Below are 20,427 nucleotides of genomic sequence, written 5' to 3' on the forward strand. Positions count from 1 at the left end.
CTGAATATTGTAAGAGATAAGTAAGTGTGTTTCAAACTCAGATTCTTCTGAGAAGAGTTTAAAACTCAGATTCCTAGGGAGCACCTGGGTGGCTCAGTCGGCTAAGTGTCTGCCTTCAGCTCAGGTCCCGATCTCAGGGTCCTGGGATTGGCCAGTGTCAGGCTCCCTGCTCAGTGGGGACTCTGCTTCTCCCTCTCCCTCTGCCCCGCCCCCCTCCCTGTTCATGCCCCCTCCCTCTCTCTCAAATAAATAAAATCTTTTTAAAAAAATTTTTTTTTAAAGATTTTATTTCTTTATTTAAGGGAGAGAGATAGAGAGAGCATGAGCTGGGGGAGAGGGACAAATAGACTCCCCTCCGAGCAGGGAGCCCGATGTGGGGCTCGATCCCAGGACCCCAGGATCATGACCTGAGCTAAAGTCAGATGCTTAACTGACTGAGCCACCCAGGTGCCCCTTAAAATTTTTTAAAATAAAAAATAAAATAAGACTCAGATTCCCAGGACCCAGTTCAGACCTATGAAACAAAAATATCTTGGTGAGAGGGATCCTTTGAGGATCAATATTTTTCTAAAACACCCCTAAGTGATCTGATGTTCAGCCAGGTTCAAATATCATCCCTATATTGGGCAATTCAATGACCCAGGATTTTTCAGATCCAAGAATATAAAAAAGGTTAACAGGGTCTGGGTGACTTAATGAATAATTAAGGTTTTCTCTTAAATAGATTTTTAATGTGACCAATACATTTTTCACATACACCTCCAATCCAAAATGTGAATGTGAAGGATGAAAAACTAAATCAGAAAGTCTGTTCCACGCAATAAATAAATCATGCCTTGGGAAAATACAACTTCTCACAGTTAATGACACAGAAAACATGAAAAGAAAATGAAAAGCATTCTGAGAATGTAGGCTTAAGAAACCCACCCATCATTACTCATATGTCAGAAGGTGACCATCCTAAATGGCATTTAAAAGGCGCAACAACATCATGGACATAATCATCCCACTTATTACTCGGAAGTTTACCCGAAAGCTCCATTTCTCTAGATTTGGCTTTTTAAATGTCAGCATCTGAATCAACACAACACAGTCCAAGCAAAAACTTCACACTAAAAACATCTGACATGAGTAAGAAACAACAAACAAGAGAAAGAAAACAAAAAGGAAAGCACTATTTGCATAACTTTTAATGTAAGTTTCTGTTGTAGACCTCTAAAAAAAGGTTTGGTTTTAGAGTTTACAACCTTGAAGAAACCATTACAGAAGAGGACTTCCATAGCAAATGTTTTGAATTGACCTTGCTTTCAAGGTTTAATCTTTACTGACACCTTGAGGATAGTGTCCTGCAATATTGGTTGTATTGGTTGTAGCCAATGGCTGGTCCACAGCACTGCCAATAGAGAACTAAGTAAATAACCCATGGTTGAAACGCAACCAGGATTTAGTCAAATGAACTAGGTTTAAATGATTCCAGGTCCTAGACCCATACTAAGCCATGCCTTGTTTCTAATAGATCGAACAGATGCAATATCCCTTTTATAGCAATTAACTAATATAGCAAATAACATGAACACATGCATACCCCCCACACAAATTTGTCATAAGTAAGCAAGATATATTTCCAATATAGAAACCAAATGGCTAGTAGTCATATCTCTGAAGAACTACAACAATCGACAACTTTGTATCTAAATTAAACCAAAAAAGAGTCCCCTCCTACCACCTAAAAAGTAAAAATCAAGTTCCCACAAACCTGAAGGAAGTTTTCCTTTCAACATAATATCAAACATTCTAGTAGAAATGTGTTTGGGTTGCATGACCTTTACATTTCCTACCAACCTTTAATAACCCATTGGTTTATAATCTCCTGAACAACATAAAAATAATTGAATTTAAATTTTAAAAAATTGTATTGTTTTCCTGTGTCTTAAAAAAGCAACTCACTGTATAAACATACTTTAGTCAACTTATTAATAGCACCAACATTTATACATTTTGTAATTTATTTCCCCTCCAAATGACACTGTCTTTATAAGACCTAAAGATAAAAGAAAAGGAGCATTCACTATGGACCACAACCATGCAAAGTAAGATATGAAATGCCTCATTTACTTTATCTAAATGCATCTTCATAATGACCCCACAAGGTACTATCCTTCCTCCCACCTTTTTTTCTTCTTTTTAAAATGAAGAAACTGAAGCTCACAGAACTCAAGGTCACACCACTAGGAAGTAGTAGAGTTGCAATAATTTTAACCTAGGTGTGATTCCAAAGCTCACATTTCTATGAGCTTGGCATTAGGGTTTCCCAGCATGGGGTGGGTTAAGAAGGTAATGATGAATAAACATCTTTCTATTCTGTATGCTTCACTAATTGGTTAGCCCTGTTAATCTCTTTTTTCTTTACTACAACTTAATAGGCATCTCTGTTAGAGAAGGGTTATCTAAGCATTCTCTTACAAAGCAAAGGATTAAGAAATTTGATACTCAAAGCAAGATTAGTTTGAGTTCTCTATAAGGAAAGAGACAAATTTACCATATTGATCATCCAGAAATATCTAGTTCATCCTTGCCCATGTGATTAGCAGAGATCAAACACAGTCTTGCAGAATACACAGAACCCAGCAGACAACTCAAATATTTAGTGAAACGAATGCACATTAACTCATTTTCCTTATTAATATGTAATATAGTTAGGTTAAATTTTCACACATATGCAAGACTTAAAAAGGTGTATTAATAAGAAGCAGTTATTCCCTCAAATTCAACATGTGCACAAATAAAACTTATGTGCCATAGTTCCTTCCTATCCCTATTTGAATTAATGGCATCAATGTCTTTCTATACCCAAGGTCAAAACGCAGTCATCTTTGATTCTCTATTCCCCTTCTAATTCTATATTCATTCAGTTTCCAAGTCATTTTTACTCTTTAATCCCTTTGCTCAGTCTCACTCAATTCTGAGGGTTATTTCCCCCGCTAGATTAGTGTCCTCCTTACCTTTCTCACAGAGACAGAAATACCAATCCCCCACACACACACCAGAACCTAGAATCTGCCTTCATAATGCATCTGGCACACTGGGGCAAGACTCATAATGCCAAAGAGATATTAATTTTATAACTCCTAGCACAAATTTTTTCATGATTAAATTGCCTATGATTCAACGTTCTAAAATCTGGCTACATCCAGACTCTTCCCAAAATCTTACCTCAATTACTCCATGTAAGTCACCTATGTCCCCAAGCTCACTGGTTCTGGTTGCTGTTCACCTTCTTCAGCTCCTTCCCTTTGCTGAACGTATCTCACCACCTGGAATGTTGTTCTTCCTTTCTGCTTTCCACATAAAACAGTCCTACTCATCCTTTAAAACGGAGTTCAAAGACCACCCCTCCGCCAGTCCACACCTGGCCTCGAGCCTGGAAGTAATCACCTACTCCTCTGATTTCATATAACACTCTATTTGCACTTCTCTTTTGGAAATTGACACTTAGATTATTACAGTTATTTGTGTACATCTTATGTCTCCTACCAACTGCAAACATCTAATACATGCATACCTCTGTATCTCCCACAGCATCTAGACCAGATCTTGTACCTACTGTGGGTTCAAAAACAATTGATAAATGTCACACAAAGGCTTTTACCTCAAATGAGAATATATATCCCTCTGCATTGCTTAGGCAAACTTTGCATTTAAAGAAAACCAAATCGGGGGCACATGGCTGGCTCAGTCTGTAGAGCGTGCAACTCTTGATCTCAGGGTTGTAAGCTCAAGCCCCACACTAGGTGAAGAGATTACGTAAAAATAAAATCTTTAAAGTAAACCAAATCATATTTTTCAAGTATGACAAACCTAAGTTCCTTGAATTTTAGAATTGGAAAATCAGAGGATATGAGAAGAAAACGATATTCATTTATCAGTCAAGGCAGTTTAGGCAGAAAACATTTGTCAGGTTGTCAACCATCAGTCAACCCTACACAAAACACAAAACACACACACACACACACACACACACACACAGGCAGCACCCCTAGCATTTAACGAGAGGCCTTACTTTTCGGTAGACTATCATATTTGGAGAACTCTCCTCTGGGTCAGCGATCCCCACTGCTCTTTGATCCCCAGATCCCTGAGCCATCCCGGATATCTTCACTCACACTGCAAAAATAAATGAATAGATCATTAAGACATGAAGATATTATATAAAGAAAGCTCTACAATGCAAAGAAGTTAAGTATCTTTTGGCAGGTGATACAAAAATAAACCACGATGAATTTATTTCTCCTCATTAATTTAAGCAGTATTTTAAAAAATGTTTAGGGGATAACTGGGCTCTTGTTATCCACATACATTAGTCTAATCCCAAGCAACTTATTCTTTATTTTCAGCCCAGAATCATGCACCCTAGGGGTGAGCTTATGCCAGTCCTACATAATCTTCTAAAGACAGATGAAGCCAACCATCTTGATGTTGATTTCGTCTTACCAAAGCTCACTTTCTGATTAACTCTATGCATTAAAATCTGAATAGTTTAGTCACCATACAGTACATCATTAGTTTTTGATGTAGTCTTCCATGATTCATTGTTTTCATATAACACCCAGTTCTCCATGCAATACGTGCCCTGCTTAATACTGTACGGTGACTAACATAACAAAAAAATATCTGAATATTTTATCAGGGAAATGCAAATCAAAACCACAAGGAAATACCGCTTCATACCCACTAGGATGGTCATAGTAAAAAGGAAAAACCTGAAATAACAAGTGTTAGCAAGGATGTGGGGAAATCTGAACACCTGTACCTTGTTGGTAGGAATGTAAAATGGTTCAGTCGCTATGAAAAAACAGTTTGGTGGCTCCTCAAAAGTTAAACGTAGAATTACCATATTACCTGAAAATTCAACTATAACCCCAAAGAACTGAAAACAAACATTCAAACAAATACTTGAACACAAACATTCACAGCAGCACTATTCACAATTGCCAAAACATGGAAACAATTCAATGTCCATCAACTGATGAATGGATAAGCTAAATATGGTCTATCCCCACAATGGAATAAAATTCACCCAGGAAAAGTCATAACGTATTGATACATGCTACAGTATAGATTTATCTTGAAAACATTACGCTTAATGAAAGAAGCCAGACACAAAGATCACTGCGATGGACTGAATGTTTATGTCCCCACCAAAATTCACATGTTGAAATTCTAACCCCCAGTGTGATGGTATTAGGAGGTACAGCCTTTGGGAGGTGATTAGTGCCCTTATAAAAGAGACCCCAGAGAGCTCCCTTCCACCATGTGGGGACACAGTGAGAATAAAGCCATCCATGAACCAGAAACCAAATCTGCTCAAGCCTTGATCTTGGACTTCCTAGCCTCCAGAAATATGAGAAATAATAGGTCATTCCCAACCTTGCTGCTATTAACACAGTTTTCTAGGTGAGAGATAAGCCAGCCAATCTGTGATATTCTATTATAGCAGCCCGAACAGACTAACACAGTCACATACTGTGTAATTCCATTTATGTGAAATACCTAGAATAGGTAAATCTATAGAGACAGGAAGCAAATTGGTAGCTACCAATAACTGGGCGGAGGATGGAATGGGGTTACCGCTTAATGGGTATGGGGTCTCCTCTGGGATAATGAAAACATTTTTGAACTAGATAGGGGTGATGGATGCAGAATGTTGTGTGAATGTGTTAAATGCCACTGAAATGTATGCTTTAAAGTAGTTAATTTTATGTTATGTGAATTTAACCTCAATTAAGTAAAATGAATATTTTTAATTTGACCTTTTTAAAAAGTGTGAAAAGATATCAGTGTAACAGTGACAGCATATGGAATTTTTGAGAAAAGAAGTTCAGTGCTTGGTATCACCCTATATTTGCTGTGCTACTTCGTACAAGTTAAATAACCTATTGGGTTCTCTTTGTTAACTTCCTTTTAAAACAAAATGTTGAATGCCTGCTGTGTACCCAGAACCATGCCAAGGCACCTCCCTCGACATTGCTCTCATCAGCAAAATGTGAATTCCACAGAGTACTCACAGGGACGGGTCCGATAAACTGAGTATAAACGTATCATATAAAGCCAAAGAAGTCCTATACAAATGTTACCACTAAGCTAAGAGCCTGCCTGGGTTATTTGCACAAAATTCATAGGCTTTTCAACAAGGAAACTTTTATAAATACCATACTTGACAGAAAAGGCCATTTCAATTCAAAATAAAAACTCAGGAAAGATTTTATTGTAAAATAAGTTGGTACCAAAGGTCATTCCATAAAAGCCAGTTTGGGTGGGAGATGGGCAAGAGACAGGAATTTGTCATTTGTGCTAAGAATTTAAATGCCCACAGTATACCATTTGAATGTTGCTTGCTTTCTTCATCATTTGTGAATTAAGATGCATTTTAAAAGTCAGATTACATGAAGAGATAAAGAACATCATTCTCTTATCCCCACTCACTGTAATGTCAGGGTTTCCATTAATATAGTGCTACATGGAAACGCTGATTATTAATTCCCATCAGTGGCTTTTAAAGTTAAATGAACAACACACTGTTTTATTTTTAAACAGCTACTTATTTGCCTACTCCTTTGCCTGAATACAGAATATGACAGAGCATGAAAAACAAAAATTGAGTCCATTTATGTCTGCTCATTTATCTATGTAATAGAGCCATTTGGGGTTTCTGGCTTTATTTGTAAATGAACACTCGGACTTTAATGAGCATATTATCTCCCACCTAGAAAACTGTGTTAATAACAGCAAGGTTGGGAATGACCTAGGAACAATCCTTCCGGCCCTGCCTTCGCCTTTCGCTGGCTGCCCCCCGCCCCCTACAGAAACATTTCTGGTGTTACAACAGGCTGAGAGTTCAGGACCGGGACTTCAAACTACCAAGTGCTGGCAGACAGTCTCTGTGGTAGGAATTTCAGTGAGTCTCGTATGTAGTAGAAAAGCTTCTATTTTTGGTTCCTCTAGCAGCTCATTTTGAAACTCAATGTCATTTAACTTTTCTGTGTCTAGAAAGAACCATTTCTAAAATAGTGACCTAACCACTTTCCAGCCCATGTGTCAACAGTTGTTACAGAAACAGGGTGCCAAACCCACACAGGTAAGGAGGCTATAATTACATTCATTGACTATGAAGCTAGGGTTTGTGACATTAAAGGGCTAGATTCTCATTCATTACAATACAGGATGAAATATTTATTTTTACATGGAATACGATAGAAATGAAATAGGAATATCTTAAATTTCATGGTAGCGAAAACCCAAAAACTTCTTCATGTTATCTATATGTACTGTGTGTGTATGCACACAGTAAATAATTCAGGGCCTTTTATCTTAATATTTGAAGAATGTGAATGTTTTCCTGAAAGCACACCACTAGACTTCAACAAAAAGAAAATACATCATGTCTTACAGCTAACAAAGGGGAGAACTGAAAACATGTTAAGAGCTTGAGTTTTTAAGTCCCCAAGAAGAGACAGGTAGCTCAGGGGTTACCAGCTGGCATCTGTCATCAGACAGATCCACATCTGAATTTATGCTCCCCCACTTACAAGCAGTGTGATCTGGGGCAAGTTACTTCACCTCTCTGTGCCTTTACTTCCTTAGCTGTCACCAGAGTCCCCACATAGTGGAAAGCCTTCTGAACTGAGTGGCCTGGTTCCCCCACCTGATTTGCAATTAAGTGTCAGAACCAGGTCAAGCCACAGCCTCTCTGGACCGCAGGTGGACAACAGCTGTAAAAGCCTGCATCTTCACTATTCCTTCCCGCTCGGTCCTAGAACCTCAGAACTTCACATTTCTAACTTTCCCTCAAATGCTCATCAGAATGTTCCATACCACCTCTCTTCACTCAATACTGCCCATATCCTAGCCCGTGTTCTCTGGTCATGGCAGGGCTCATGCTGAACTTGTCAGAGAATCACAGAACTGTTGGAGCAAAGCGCCCTCTCCCAGACTCAGCATCCCTCCCCTTGAAGTGATTTCTGTAATACCATCACCTACCACGAGGAGCGGTGGGACTCAACATTTCCTCGAGCAAACGCACTGAGCATCTGCGCAAAAGGCTGCATGCTAGGCCCTGGAGACATAAAGACAAATCAGACATAGATGTTCTCATTAAAGTGTTCCGAGTCCAGGAGGGGGTTCAGGCATGTCCACAGAAGCAGGACATCGTAACGTGTGGGTGTTTAGCTATGCTGGCACAGGGCAAAACCTGGCAATGGAGATCAGAGGAGAAGGATGAATAGGAGTCTGGGGGAGGCAGCAGAGGCCATTCCAGCCTAGGGGACAACACAGGCATGGCCCTTTGAAACCCCAGCAGCAGTAGGCACCCAAGAGAAAAAAACCACGAAGACAATCTGATCTCAAGAAGATTAAGTGGAACAGTCAAATGTGGGGTTAGAAATAACAGGGCTTCGCACCTCTCTTTGTTTACTCATTTATCAGGGATCTCTACTAAAGGCAGTTCTGCTTGGGTGGAGTCTTTGTTGGTGGGGTTCACCCCTCTATACCCAGCACCTAGAACAGGGCATGACACATAGTAGATACTCAAATATTTTTGAATGAATGAAGAAACTGATAAGATTCTACCAAGATGCAGTGTACTCCTTCTGGAACATTCATCGGGATAACAAGCTATTAAAACTGCCCCACCAAGGCAGCTCTTTATTGACAAAGACCTATGTACGAAATCACACTTTTCCACAGGGTTTATTGGTATGGGTCAGCCCTGAACTCAGGAATCCACGAGCTATTTATTTACTTATTTGAGAGAGAGAGAGAGAGCGCGCACTGGCCCAAGTGGGGGGTAGGGGCAGAGGGAGAGGGAGAGAGAGAATCTTAAGCAGGCTGCACACCCAGCATGGAGCTGACATGGGGCTCGATCTCACAACCCTGAGATCATAACCTGAGCCGGAATCAAGAGTCGGACACTTAACCGACTGAGCCACCCAGGCACTCCATCCATGAGCCATGTAGATAAGAAGGAATATGTGGGAGGATGGAAAGTATAGTGAGGAGAGACCCTGTGAATAACAGAACAATTGAGCGTCTCTGACTCAAACTCTGATTAGTAAATCTTCTGCAAATCAGGACTGCAATTTACTCCATGTTGTGTGTGTAGCTTGCAGTTACAACAAATACCAGCTGTTTCCTTTGTAATGCCGGCCCCTCTGGAGCAAGCCAAGCCTAGGGTCCAGCAGATAACAGTGCTGGGCCCAGCAGGTAGAAGGACCTCAGTGTGCAAAAGAAAGGGGCTTTGAAGTCAGGTCGGAAATAGCACCTCGGCTCTGGCTACACCAAGCCTGCTGGGTAGCCTCTGACAACTGACTACCTCCCCATACTGCCCCCAACTTCCAGCTCTTCACCTGGAAGATGAGAACCCTCATCTTTGCAGAGCTGTTTCTGAAGAGGAAATAAAACAAGGCATGCAAATTCCCTAGTGCAGAATGAATGTAGCAACTGACCAGCAGTCTGGTTTCATGAAATCCCAGGCCACCAGCATCAAGATGGTTGGAGAAACCCTTCCCCCACCTCAGGGATTCAGAGATGAAGCCACCAGCTGTTTAACAAGCTTCTCCGGTGATAGTGACTCACAGCTAAGAGTCAGACCACTGCAGTGACACTCCAATACCACTAAGATCACCATCACATGCAGCTAAAAGCCTTCAACATCATGCCTGCCCTCTTGGTGTCTAGCTCTCAAAACCCTATTCAGGGAGATATCTTGCCGGAGAGGTAATCAAAGCCTGACTGTAACATAGTCTGAATATTTGTGCTGCCAAATAAGAATCTCTGTTGATGTTATTTCCTCTCCTCCATATTGTATCAACTTCACATTGTTTGCCTCAGCCCATTAAAACCCAGTGGAGGGGCGCCTGGGTGGCTCAGTCGTTAAGCGTCTGCCTTCGGCTCAGGTCATGGTCCCAGGGTCCTGGGATCGAGTCCCGCATCGGGCTCCCTGCTCCGCGGGTAGCCTGCTTCTCCCTCTCCCCCTCCCCCTGCTTGTGTTCCCTTTCTCGCCGTGTCTCTCTCTGTCAAATAAATAACTAAAACCTTAAAACAAACAATAACAACAACAAAAAAGTGGATTTTTTTTTCTGACATCAGCAATGTTAAGCACTTCAGGAAAAAAGATTTACAAGATGTGTGCTAGCTCAGTAGTATAAGCTTGTTTATATAGCTCTAACCTGACTGAGTGGGCAGGAACCTCCAGGGGGAAGAAGAAAGAACAACATCTCTGAAGAACAAATATCTCTTTCTGTTTAACAGGTCTGCCAACGTGACATATATAGACCAACTCAAAGTCCAGATGTTCAGTGACACAGCGAGAGTCAGCTTCATGTCCCACACCAACGATCTTAAAGCAAGGTGCTAAAGCTCAAGTCCTAGGGGCCAATTTTGTTGGCCATGCCAAGGCACCCAGGATTCTACTGGGATATAGTCACTTGATCATTTCAGGACATCAGTTAGCATTCGGTGGTTCCCAAAAGCTGGTCCAAGGACCTGAACCAGGCTAGTAGCCGCAGAATCACCTGGGCTTGACTCTAAAGATACACGTCCCCGGGTCCCATGCTCCGGAAATTCCGATCTGGTAGGCCTACGGTGGCCCTATACTTACTTAGCCTCTCTGAGCCTTGGTTTCCTCATCTATAAATGGAACAAATACCAATCACCGGTATCAGGGGTTCTCAGCCTTGTCTACTTCTCAGAATTGCCCAGGGAAGGTGTCACAGCAACTCCAACAGGTGACTATTACTATTCCCACTCTACAGATGAGAAAACTGAGGCCCAAGAACATAGGCAACTTGCCAAAAGTAAAGTAGCTTGTCAACCAAGAAACTAAAATCCAAACCCAGGACTGACTCCGATGCCCACATACTTTCCAACTTGTCAGTCTTGGTCTCCAGTGACCTCACCTATATAAAGTATTCAAAACGAAATTTTGTAAATATACAAAATTTAAGTATATGCTTAAATATAAAGTAGTTAGCACCTCTATATTACATATAAAGTTCTTAGCAGTAGGTACTTCTGTACGTAGTACAACTGGCACGTAGTAGGTCCTCAACAGATGGTGTGGTTCCTGACTTCCACTTCCTAGTGTATTGGTGAAGTTGACTTCCCCATACCAACCTGTCCTCAAGACATAGACATAAATACAATCCTCTTTAAGTTGCCACAGCTGCCTTACAGCCTAACCAAACTAATTTTTGTTAAAAGCTGCTTAGAAAGATATTTTTGCATTCTTCATATTAAACAAAAGTCCTAAAAAAATTAAACTGGGAGAAGCAGAAAGTTTTTCACATAACGGATGTGCTTGACCATGTGATGCGGTTCATGGTCCTATTACTGCAATTGCCGCTCAGAGTTCAGGTCCACCCAGGCATCCTCTCTCTTGACCCCACACAGCTCTGGATACTCCCAGACCCTGCCACCTCCCCATCCATTCTTCCTGCCTTTCAAACTCTTCTTCTATAAACAGTATGGCCACTATGGTCTTCCACCTTCCCTCTGAACTTTGACCTTCAGGGAAACCTGGCTTCCCCCAAAACACTCCCCTCACCCTAGAGCCCAGCTGTTCTCATCCCACATATCTCAAACCAGAAAGTAAGATAAGCATCCTCTTGCTTCCCCATTGGTGCTTCAAACAATTTCTCTCCCGTCTTCCTACGCAAATCCCTGCTCTTGTGACACTCAGACCATCTAGCTATGCCACTTTCTACCCATGCTCACTACTGTTTCCTGGCTTTTCATTTCCTGAGTACTCCCACTTCCAGTTCTGAGGTTTTCTTCTCTATCCCTCACTCCTTCATCAATCTCAATGACTTGAACATCAGAGTCAAAGACCTAGCTCGAAGGCTGGTTCCTCCATCCTTTTATTTCCCCACCTGAACCCTTTTCCTCCACTCCCCTTCCTCAGCCACTGTCTCACATGGCCACATGCTGAACCCCATCATCAATGGTGACCATACCACCTCAAATCCCAGTTCACTTACCAGTTCTTTCCAGTCCACTTACTCTACATTCACTGTACACATTTTTCAAACTTCTTTAGACATTTCAATCCATGGAATTCACAAGTTGTTTACCCTCCATTACTACTCCTCCTCACTCTGCCTTCATGTCCTTCTCTTACTGGGCCCATCATCTTAGCCACTCAGTCATACCCTTGCAAATATCCTCAATGGCCTCAATATGCCCTTTCTGTGGCAGATTTCCAGAAAAACTCTGACACCAATGGAACCAGAACATCCACCACACAATATCCATATAATATCTCAATATCCAAGCTCACACCCAAGCAGGTGCACTCTTTGTGGTGGGCGTGAGGAAGAAATCACACAACCAGACTGACCCGGCTGCATTTTACATGCATGAGCACAAACTTTAAGTTAATCAACGCTGCCTGTCAAATCTAAGATGTTTTCCCACCAAGTTTGCTGTCTCCCTGTCTGAGTCGGCTTTCTCATATCTTTTTTTTTGTTCAAGCTTCACACACAGTCTCAGTTGAGAGGCTCACTTCAAAATTCACTGAAGAAATGGAAATCAGCAGAAGGCAAGTCTCTCATCTTGAGGCACCCTCACCTACACCATGTTCTTTGACTTCCCTCCTCTTGCAATAGAAGTGTTGCTGTATTTACTAAAGGGAAGTCACTCCACTCTTGCTCTTAATTGGAAGACGACAGAACATTCCTTCTCACTTATCTCCTACCACCACACTAACGGGGCTCCAGTATGATAACAGTGGATTACAGCTCAAACATCTGCAAGACGCAAACTCTCTGAGGACTTCTTAGGGAAACCTAAAGTCAGGAGAAGAGACGCAAACAAGAACACGAGGAGAATTTGAAGTTTCTAGCACCTACAGCTATAGCAAACATTAAACACAGTTCAACTCTTGGCCAAGGTAAATAAAGCCTCACACTAAGGGCCTAGTTACCTTAAATCCCATTACTGGATATACCGCGTTTGGCTTTTGACAAAAAATTACAAGGCATACATAAGGCAAGAAAAACACAGAAAGGACTAGCAATCCTCAGAACCAGATTCAAGACAGAGATGTTGAAATTATCAGACAAGAAATTTTAAATAACTATGATTAAATATGTTACAGGCTCTAAAAGAAAAAGTAGATAGTAATGAAAGCAGAGGGATAGAAACTTAAAAAAAAAAAACCCTCAAAAACATAAATGCTAAAAGTCAAAAACACTGTAACAAACGAAGAATGCCTTCCAAGGGCTCATGGTAGACTCAAAATGGTCCAGGAAAGAATCAGTGAGCCTGAAGGTCAATAGAAACTTCTCAAACTGAAAAAAAGAGAGAGAGAAAAAGAAATTTTTAAGAATGGAGACAGAATATCCAAGAACTTTGGCACAATATCCAAAGGTATAACATAGGTGTAATTGGAATACCAGGAGAAGAAAGAGAAAGGAGAAATATCAGAAGGAATAATAACTGAGAACATTCCAAAGTTAATGATATACACCAAACCACAAATCTAGAGAGATCAAATAACACCAATCACTATAAATTTTTTAAAAATACAACACCTAGGCATAACATATTTAAACTGCAGAAATTCAAAGACAGAGAGATCTTGAAAGACACCACAGGGAAAAACCCTTACCTTACAAGAAACAAGCATAACAATAACATATGCCTTCTGATCAGAGACCACACAAAAGCAAGGGAGTGAAGTGAAATAGCTAAAATATTGAAAGAAAAAACACCAAATGAGAATTCTGCATCTAGTGAGATTCTTCTTCAAAATGAAGGATAAGATAAATTTTCTCAGACAAATAAATAACGAGTAAGCTTATCACTAGCAGATTTGCCCTGCAGGAAATGCTAGCAGTTCTTCAGGCAGAGGAAATGATACAGGTCAGAAACTTGGGTCTACAAAAATAAAGAGAAAGCATCAGGGAAGAGATAAAAGGAAAATAAAATCTTTTATTTTTTTATTCTTAATTGACTTAGGAGAAAGGAATAGACTCTCTTGAACAATGTTCATGGGACAGAAAAAAAAAAATTTTTTTTTAAGATCAGCATATCAGGGGCGCCTGGGTGGTGCAGTCGGTTGAGTGTCTGGCTCTTGATTTCGGCTCAGGTCATGATCTCAGGGTGGTGAGATCAAGCCCCGCGTTGGGCTCTGCACTCAGCAAGGAATCTGCTTAAGTTTCTCTCTCCCTCTGCCCCTCCTCCCACCTCTCTCTCTCAAAATAAATAAAAAATCTTAAAAAAAAAAAGATCAGCATATCAAGGCCTAACACAGAGCTCTGGAATAGCCCTTTGCAACCAACTAGTTCAAAGGTTGGCAAACTGAGGCCAAGGGGACAAATCTAGTCTGCTGCCTGTTTTTATATGGTCTGTGGGCTAAGACTGGCTTTTACATTTTTAGAAGGCTGCAAAAAGTTAAAAGAAGAAGAATATGACCCATGAAAATTGTACAAAAAGCAAATTCCTGTGTCCATAAATAAAGTTTTATAAATAAACACTTGTGTTTACTTATCGTCTGTGCCGCTTTTGCACTACAACAGCAGAGTTGAGGAGCTGCAAGAAAGACCATATGGCCCACAGAGCTCCAAGTATTTACTATTTGATCCTTTTCATAAAAAATCTCCTGTTCCCTGAAACAAGCCCAACCATTTAATTTTTCAGAGGATGAACCCAAAGTCTGAGAGATCAAATTATATTCTAACGTCATCTTGCTGGTTAGTATTGGGGCCAGCATGAAAATGTAGGTCTTCCGGTTCCAAGTGTCTTTCCTCCCACGTGGGAGGACTTACATTTTATTAGTATGAGATCTAAGATCGTAGCGTCTAATACTCCTGGCTGTAGGGACTGCAGAAGCAACTCTTGTTATTCTCTGATTTCACATGACAAAGATTGTATCACTGCCAGGGAAGAAGTAGGAGTGACAGAGAAGCTTTGCCAATTTTTATACACAAGAAGGGGATGACTAAGAAATAAAGAGGAGGGCGTGTTCCCAGGGGACCCAAGAAGAAAGGCACGCCTATTGGCTTTTTTTTTTTTAAAGAATGTCAGTTATATTCCTTGAGATTTTGTTGTTTTCTTTCTTCTTCTTCTTCTTCTTTTTTTTTTTTAGAACAGGTAAAGTCAGTATCTTTTTACCCTAAAACTAGGCATTTAAATATCAGGTGTTTCTCTTTTATGACTCCATACTATGGCTACATTTGGAGCAGCAGTAATACACTTTTCCTGTTCTGGAGATAGCAAGATTTAACAAACAAACAAACAAACAGATCTATTCAGGAAGCTCATCAAGCAGAGAAGCAATAGACGTCAAAGAAATAACAAATGAATAGGTTTCTGAGGGTTTCTTACACTCTTATTTGTATTTGATGGACGACAAAAACAGTATGATTAGCGTGTACCCCTCCTACAAGGAGGGTCTACCTTATTACAAAACAACCTTCAAGAACTAGAAAAGCCAGATAACATTTGAAAAAGGAGAGCTCCCAAGGCAATGAGGAATGTAAGACCAAGACCCCTCTGCGCCGCCCCCAAAAAAGGGAAGTGCAGAGGTGGACCAGACATTCCATGCAACTATTCTGTACGCATCTAGTCAAATTCAGCATCTATTCAGGAAAATACTCTTAGCCAATTTTGAACATAAAGGAACTGGCTTAACCAGATAAAGGGTATTTATGAAACACTGCAATCATAATATTTAATAGTCACACTTTGAAAACTTTCCCACTGAGATTAGGAATGAGACAAGGCTACCTGCTATGACCACTTCGATTCTCTGCTATAGTAGAGGTCTAAGCCAGCACAACAGGCAAGAAAAAGAAATAAAAGGAAAGGAAGCAAAGGAAGATTGCAAAGTAAGAAGGCAATTTGATTGTGTACGTGGAAATTCCATAATAAACTACACAGAACTATTTGAAATAAGTGAATTCAGGAAAACCACTGGATTCAATGTCAATAAATAAAAATCAACTGTATTTCTGTATACCCACAGAATAACAGCCAGAAAATACATTCAAAAATGCTATCATTGATAATAGCATTGACTGACTTCAAATACTAGGAATATATCTGAAGAAAGATGTGCCAAACCTTTACCACATAGAGAGATACAAAACACTAACAGAGAATAAAGATTTAAATAAATGAAGGGACACACCATATTAATGAATTGAAGAGTCAACATTTTAAAGACATTAGTTTACTCCTAAATTGGGCTAGAGATTTAATGCTGTCCTAATCAAAATCCCATCAAAAGAGGACTTTAAAATTTATACAGTAATGCAAATGTCTAAGAATAACCAAGCTATTCTTACATAAGAACAAAACTGGACACACACTACCAGGTATGGACTTATTATTAAGCTATATTAAGACAGTGTGGTATCAGAATAAGAATGCCAAATAGAACAATAGAAGGAGCTAGAAAGCAGAGAGCTACATATAAATGATCACCTGACTTATAATGAAAGTGACATTACAGACTGTGGAAGAGACTTTTCAATAAGTAGTGTAGGAGGTTAACTGGATATACATATGGAAAACAAAATAAATATGGATCTCTTTTTTATGTCTAGGTAAAAAATCAACCTCAGGTGGATCTTTTACCTACCTACAGATAAAAGGCAAAACAATAGGACTTCTACAAATCAAAATGGGAAAATGACTTTATGATCTCAGGGTAGGCAAGCATTTCTTCAGCAGTCACAGGAAACAATAACCATAAAGGAAGAGGTTAACCAGCTGGATTACACTTAAAACAAGATCTCTTATTCATCAAAGAGAGTCAAATGGCAAGCCAAGGAATAGTAAAAGATATTTTAAATACATATAACTGGGGAAAATATTTGTATTCAGATTTGTTTAAAAAAAAAAAACTCCTACAAATCAGTAAGAAAAAAAAAACTCAATTTTAAAATAGGCAATAAACTTGAACAGAGACTACAAAAGATTAAATAAAAGTGACCCCAAAAATATTAGAAAGACACAACACCATTAGTCACCAGAACAAATCGAAACCACGATAAGACACCACTACACACCCACTGTAATGTCCAAAATTAAAAAGTCTGACAATCCCAAGTGTTGACAAGTATGTAGAGATACTGAAACACTCATAAACTGCTGGCAGGAATATAAACTGGTACAACCACTTAGGAAAACTCTTTGTAAGAACTTACTAAAGTTGGACATATGTACCCTATGTCCCAGCAATCCAGTCTTAGGTGTATCCCAGACAGAAATGCATTCACATGTGCACCAAAAAATACATACGGAACAGTTTAGAGCCGCATTATTCATAGCAGCCCTAAACCGGAAATGTCCCAAATGCCCATCAACAAACAGCAGATGAATAAACAATCTGCAAATTGTTTAAAAAGTAGATTGCTATATAGCAACAAAAACAAACTAGTGCTCCATGTCACAACGTGGAGGACTCTCTCAAACAACGTTGTGCATTAAGAAACCACAAAAGGGGTGTATATACATATATTATAATTCCATATATATTTGGAATATTTCCAATAAAGTGGAACACCATGGTATTAGAAATCAGGTTAGTAGTTACCACTGGGGAAGGAGAAGGTGTAGTTACTGGGAGGGTGCATGAGGTGGTTTCCAAGGGAATCGTAATATTCTATCTCTTGATCTGGAGTGATGATATGGATGTGTTTACTGTTTGAAAATTTATTGAGCAATGATTTATGTACCTTTCTGTGAATGTCCTGTCCTCTAAAATTGTATGTTTAAAAAAGAATAGTGCAGGGCGCCTGGGTGGCTCAGTTGGTTAAGCGACTGCCTTCGGCTCAGGTCATGATCCTGGAGTCCCGGGATCGAGTCCCACATCGGGCTCCTTGCTCAGCGAGGAGTCTGCTTCTCCCTCTGACCCTCCCCACCTCATGCTTTCTCTCTCTCTCAAATAAATAAATAAAATCTTTAAAAAAAAAAAAAATAGTGCAAATATTCTGGGAGAAGGCTACTACATCTCTTGTTCTCAAGGGGGCACCTGAACCATCTCAGGCACAGCAATGCAAAACGTGAAAGACCTGCACGGTTGGAGGGCTGGAGGAGGGGCCAGAGGTCCTGTCTGTCACCACCATATACACATATCGTATAGCATCTGTGCAGTAGCTATAGATCCGAAGCAGTAATCATTGAATGAGAAAACTGGTATAGAAGTGAAGCGAGATTAGAAACACACAATTGAGGGAACGTTTCACATTATCCAAAAGCTTTATTTTGGATAATGACATTTTCCAACTCATATAACGTATCTCAGGATTCTCAAACAGTGGCTGAAATACTCTGCATTCATTCTAATGTCCAGCAAATGAAACCCAAAGTCCTTCAGCCAGGTTAGAAGATTGAGGCGGTTACTGTTTCTCATTGCCCCGTATATTTTTTTGCTCTCAAATTTGCTGCTTCTGATAGGGAAGGATGGGCCCAGGAACTATCTTGGCCAGAGTAGGCTGTATCACTGGACATGCTGATTGGATCAAGTTAGACAATCAGGACCAATCAGGGTCCTTCCCCGAGACTGAGATAAGGACACTGGAAGAAAGAAGACCCCTTCTGTGTGAGAGACAGTGTGAAAACGATATGAGGAGAGGGATATTAGTGATCATCTTCTTTTTCTCTAGTATCACTGTAGGAGGAAGTAAAGACAATGAGGTATCAAGTTAAGAATGCTGGATCCAGCCATGCCTGAATTCCCAAATGTATGAGTCACATAAATTCTTTTTCTTGAGCTGGTTTAAATTTTGCTTTAATTCAGTTCTTTCAGGTTTTTTTTTTTTCCTCTATGCCAGAAAACCCTGAATATCCATTATCACCCCCACCACTATGTATTTATGTGGCATTCAAGTCCCTAATAGACTGGACCCAATTTGAATTTCTAGTCTTGTCAATCACTGTCCACCTTCCTATGACCAACAACATATCTAATCTCAACCCCAGGAAACTTACCCCCACCAAGAATTCCCAATAAGCAAAGTTCAGCTTAAGCCAATCTACTTCCAAATACACATTTGAGAGCCAACAGGTCATTCCTGTTACAGATAATTAGAAAATACAAGAAACTGGGGCTTAGACACAGATTTTGGAAAGTGGGGGAGGGAGGTTGTAAGGCAGATGGCAGGCAGGGGAAGCGGTTTTTGCAGAGAAGCTTTTGAAAGCTACAGGAAGCCAAAGAAATGAAAACCTGGAATCGACAACATATGCTTTGGCACGAAGCTAAATACCCTACGCATTGGGGTAAGACATCTGAGAACTTCCTAATCAGTTCTGCCAAGGAAGTTAAGTAAGGTTTATCCCAGATTCATCCACTTTACCCTTGAGCCACAGGAAGATCCGGGAGTCAGCAGTCAAGCTCTCAGTCAGAAAGTCTAAACGGCACTGAGTGGAGAGACAGCCTGACACCGTGCAGGGAAATACCCATTTACTTGCATGGGAATCATGCACTGAGTCTAATAAAGCAAAAGCACTCAGGAGCATTTCACCAGAGGAGTGATCTCCCGGGATACAGCAAGAACTAGAAATTCATGGTGGCACACACCCTCTGTTACCAACAGAAGGTTAGGAAAACGTCACCCACAATCTCCTTTGTTTTCTCTTTTCACTTTTGATAAACATAAATATTTATTAGACAGTTTTTCTTACTACCTAGATTTCCCCTGTTCCTGTTTCCCCTTAAATTTTCAGCTCACCAACATGGACTTCTCCTGCCTGAAAGGTTTTTAAGGACCTGATTCTCAAGAGGTGGCTATTCTTTGAACACTTTGTCACCTCTGTCCTTTTACTTATACTGAAATGCCTCAAGCGTACCCTTGCCAACTCGGTCCCCTGCCCCCATCTCTGCAGGCCCCAAAACCATTGGTTATCAAATGTCCAATTCATCCACCCAGGGTCTTCAATGAAATCTCCCAGTAATCCCTCCCCCATCCCATTTATATGTGCCTGTCTTACCACATTCTGTTTCTCTTTTCTCTCCCCCACAGAATTTTAAACTTCTCGAAAACAGGAGCTATACCTGATTAATCATCATCTAGAAAAGTGTGTTCAGTAATGGGACCTACTGCTGATGAGGACAAGCCAGGCAAAAAGTAGGGAAGAACAGCAGAGACCTTAGACAAACTGTGCCCTGGGGTAAGAACCCCATACGCCACCCCAACTAAGAGCTGCCTAAACCAGAGATTTCCAGGAACAATCTCTCTTTCAGTAATGCCCTCGGAGGAGTTACAATTTCTCAGACCTATTCTGCATTTGGGGAGAATGCGGATCAATAGTGTCGAGCTACTTTGCCCAATGTCACAGACCCCGGGGTTCCGGTAGAAGCCAGCCAGCAGCCAAGCCCCTAAACTATCTGCCATTCTAAAAGGTAAAGTGCCTTCCCCTAAAACA

At 40.4% G+C, this 20,427-nt stretch overlaps 1 protein-coding gene across 1 annotated transcript in view; it reads right to left on the reverse strand.

The window, feature by feature from the left end:
- The window catches only part of RGS6 (regulator of G protein signaling 6), a 491,338-nt gene that overhangs the window by 462,970 nt on the left and 7,941 nt on the right, over positions 1 to 20,427 (reverse strand). Inside the window, exon 2 of the mRNA XM_081830314.1 lies at positions 4,061 to 4,164. Within this exon, the coding sequence (XP_081686440.1) occupies positions 4,061 to 4,144 (84 nt within the window). The 5' untranslated portion in view covers positions 4,145 to 4,164. The remainder of the gene's footprint in view (positions 1 to 4,060; positions 4,165 to 20,427) is intronic.

This window comes from Leptonychotes weddellii, chromosome 9 (assembly GCF_054177405.1).
Source record: "Leptonychotes weddellii isolate Sample4059 chromosome 9, ASM5417740v2, whole genome shotgun sequence".
In the NCBI taxonomy this organism is placed as follows: domain Eukaryota; kingdom Metazoa; phylum Chordata; class Mammalia; order Carnivora; family Phocidae; genus Leptonychotes; species Leptonychotes weddellii.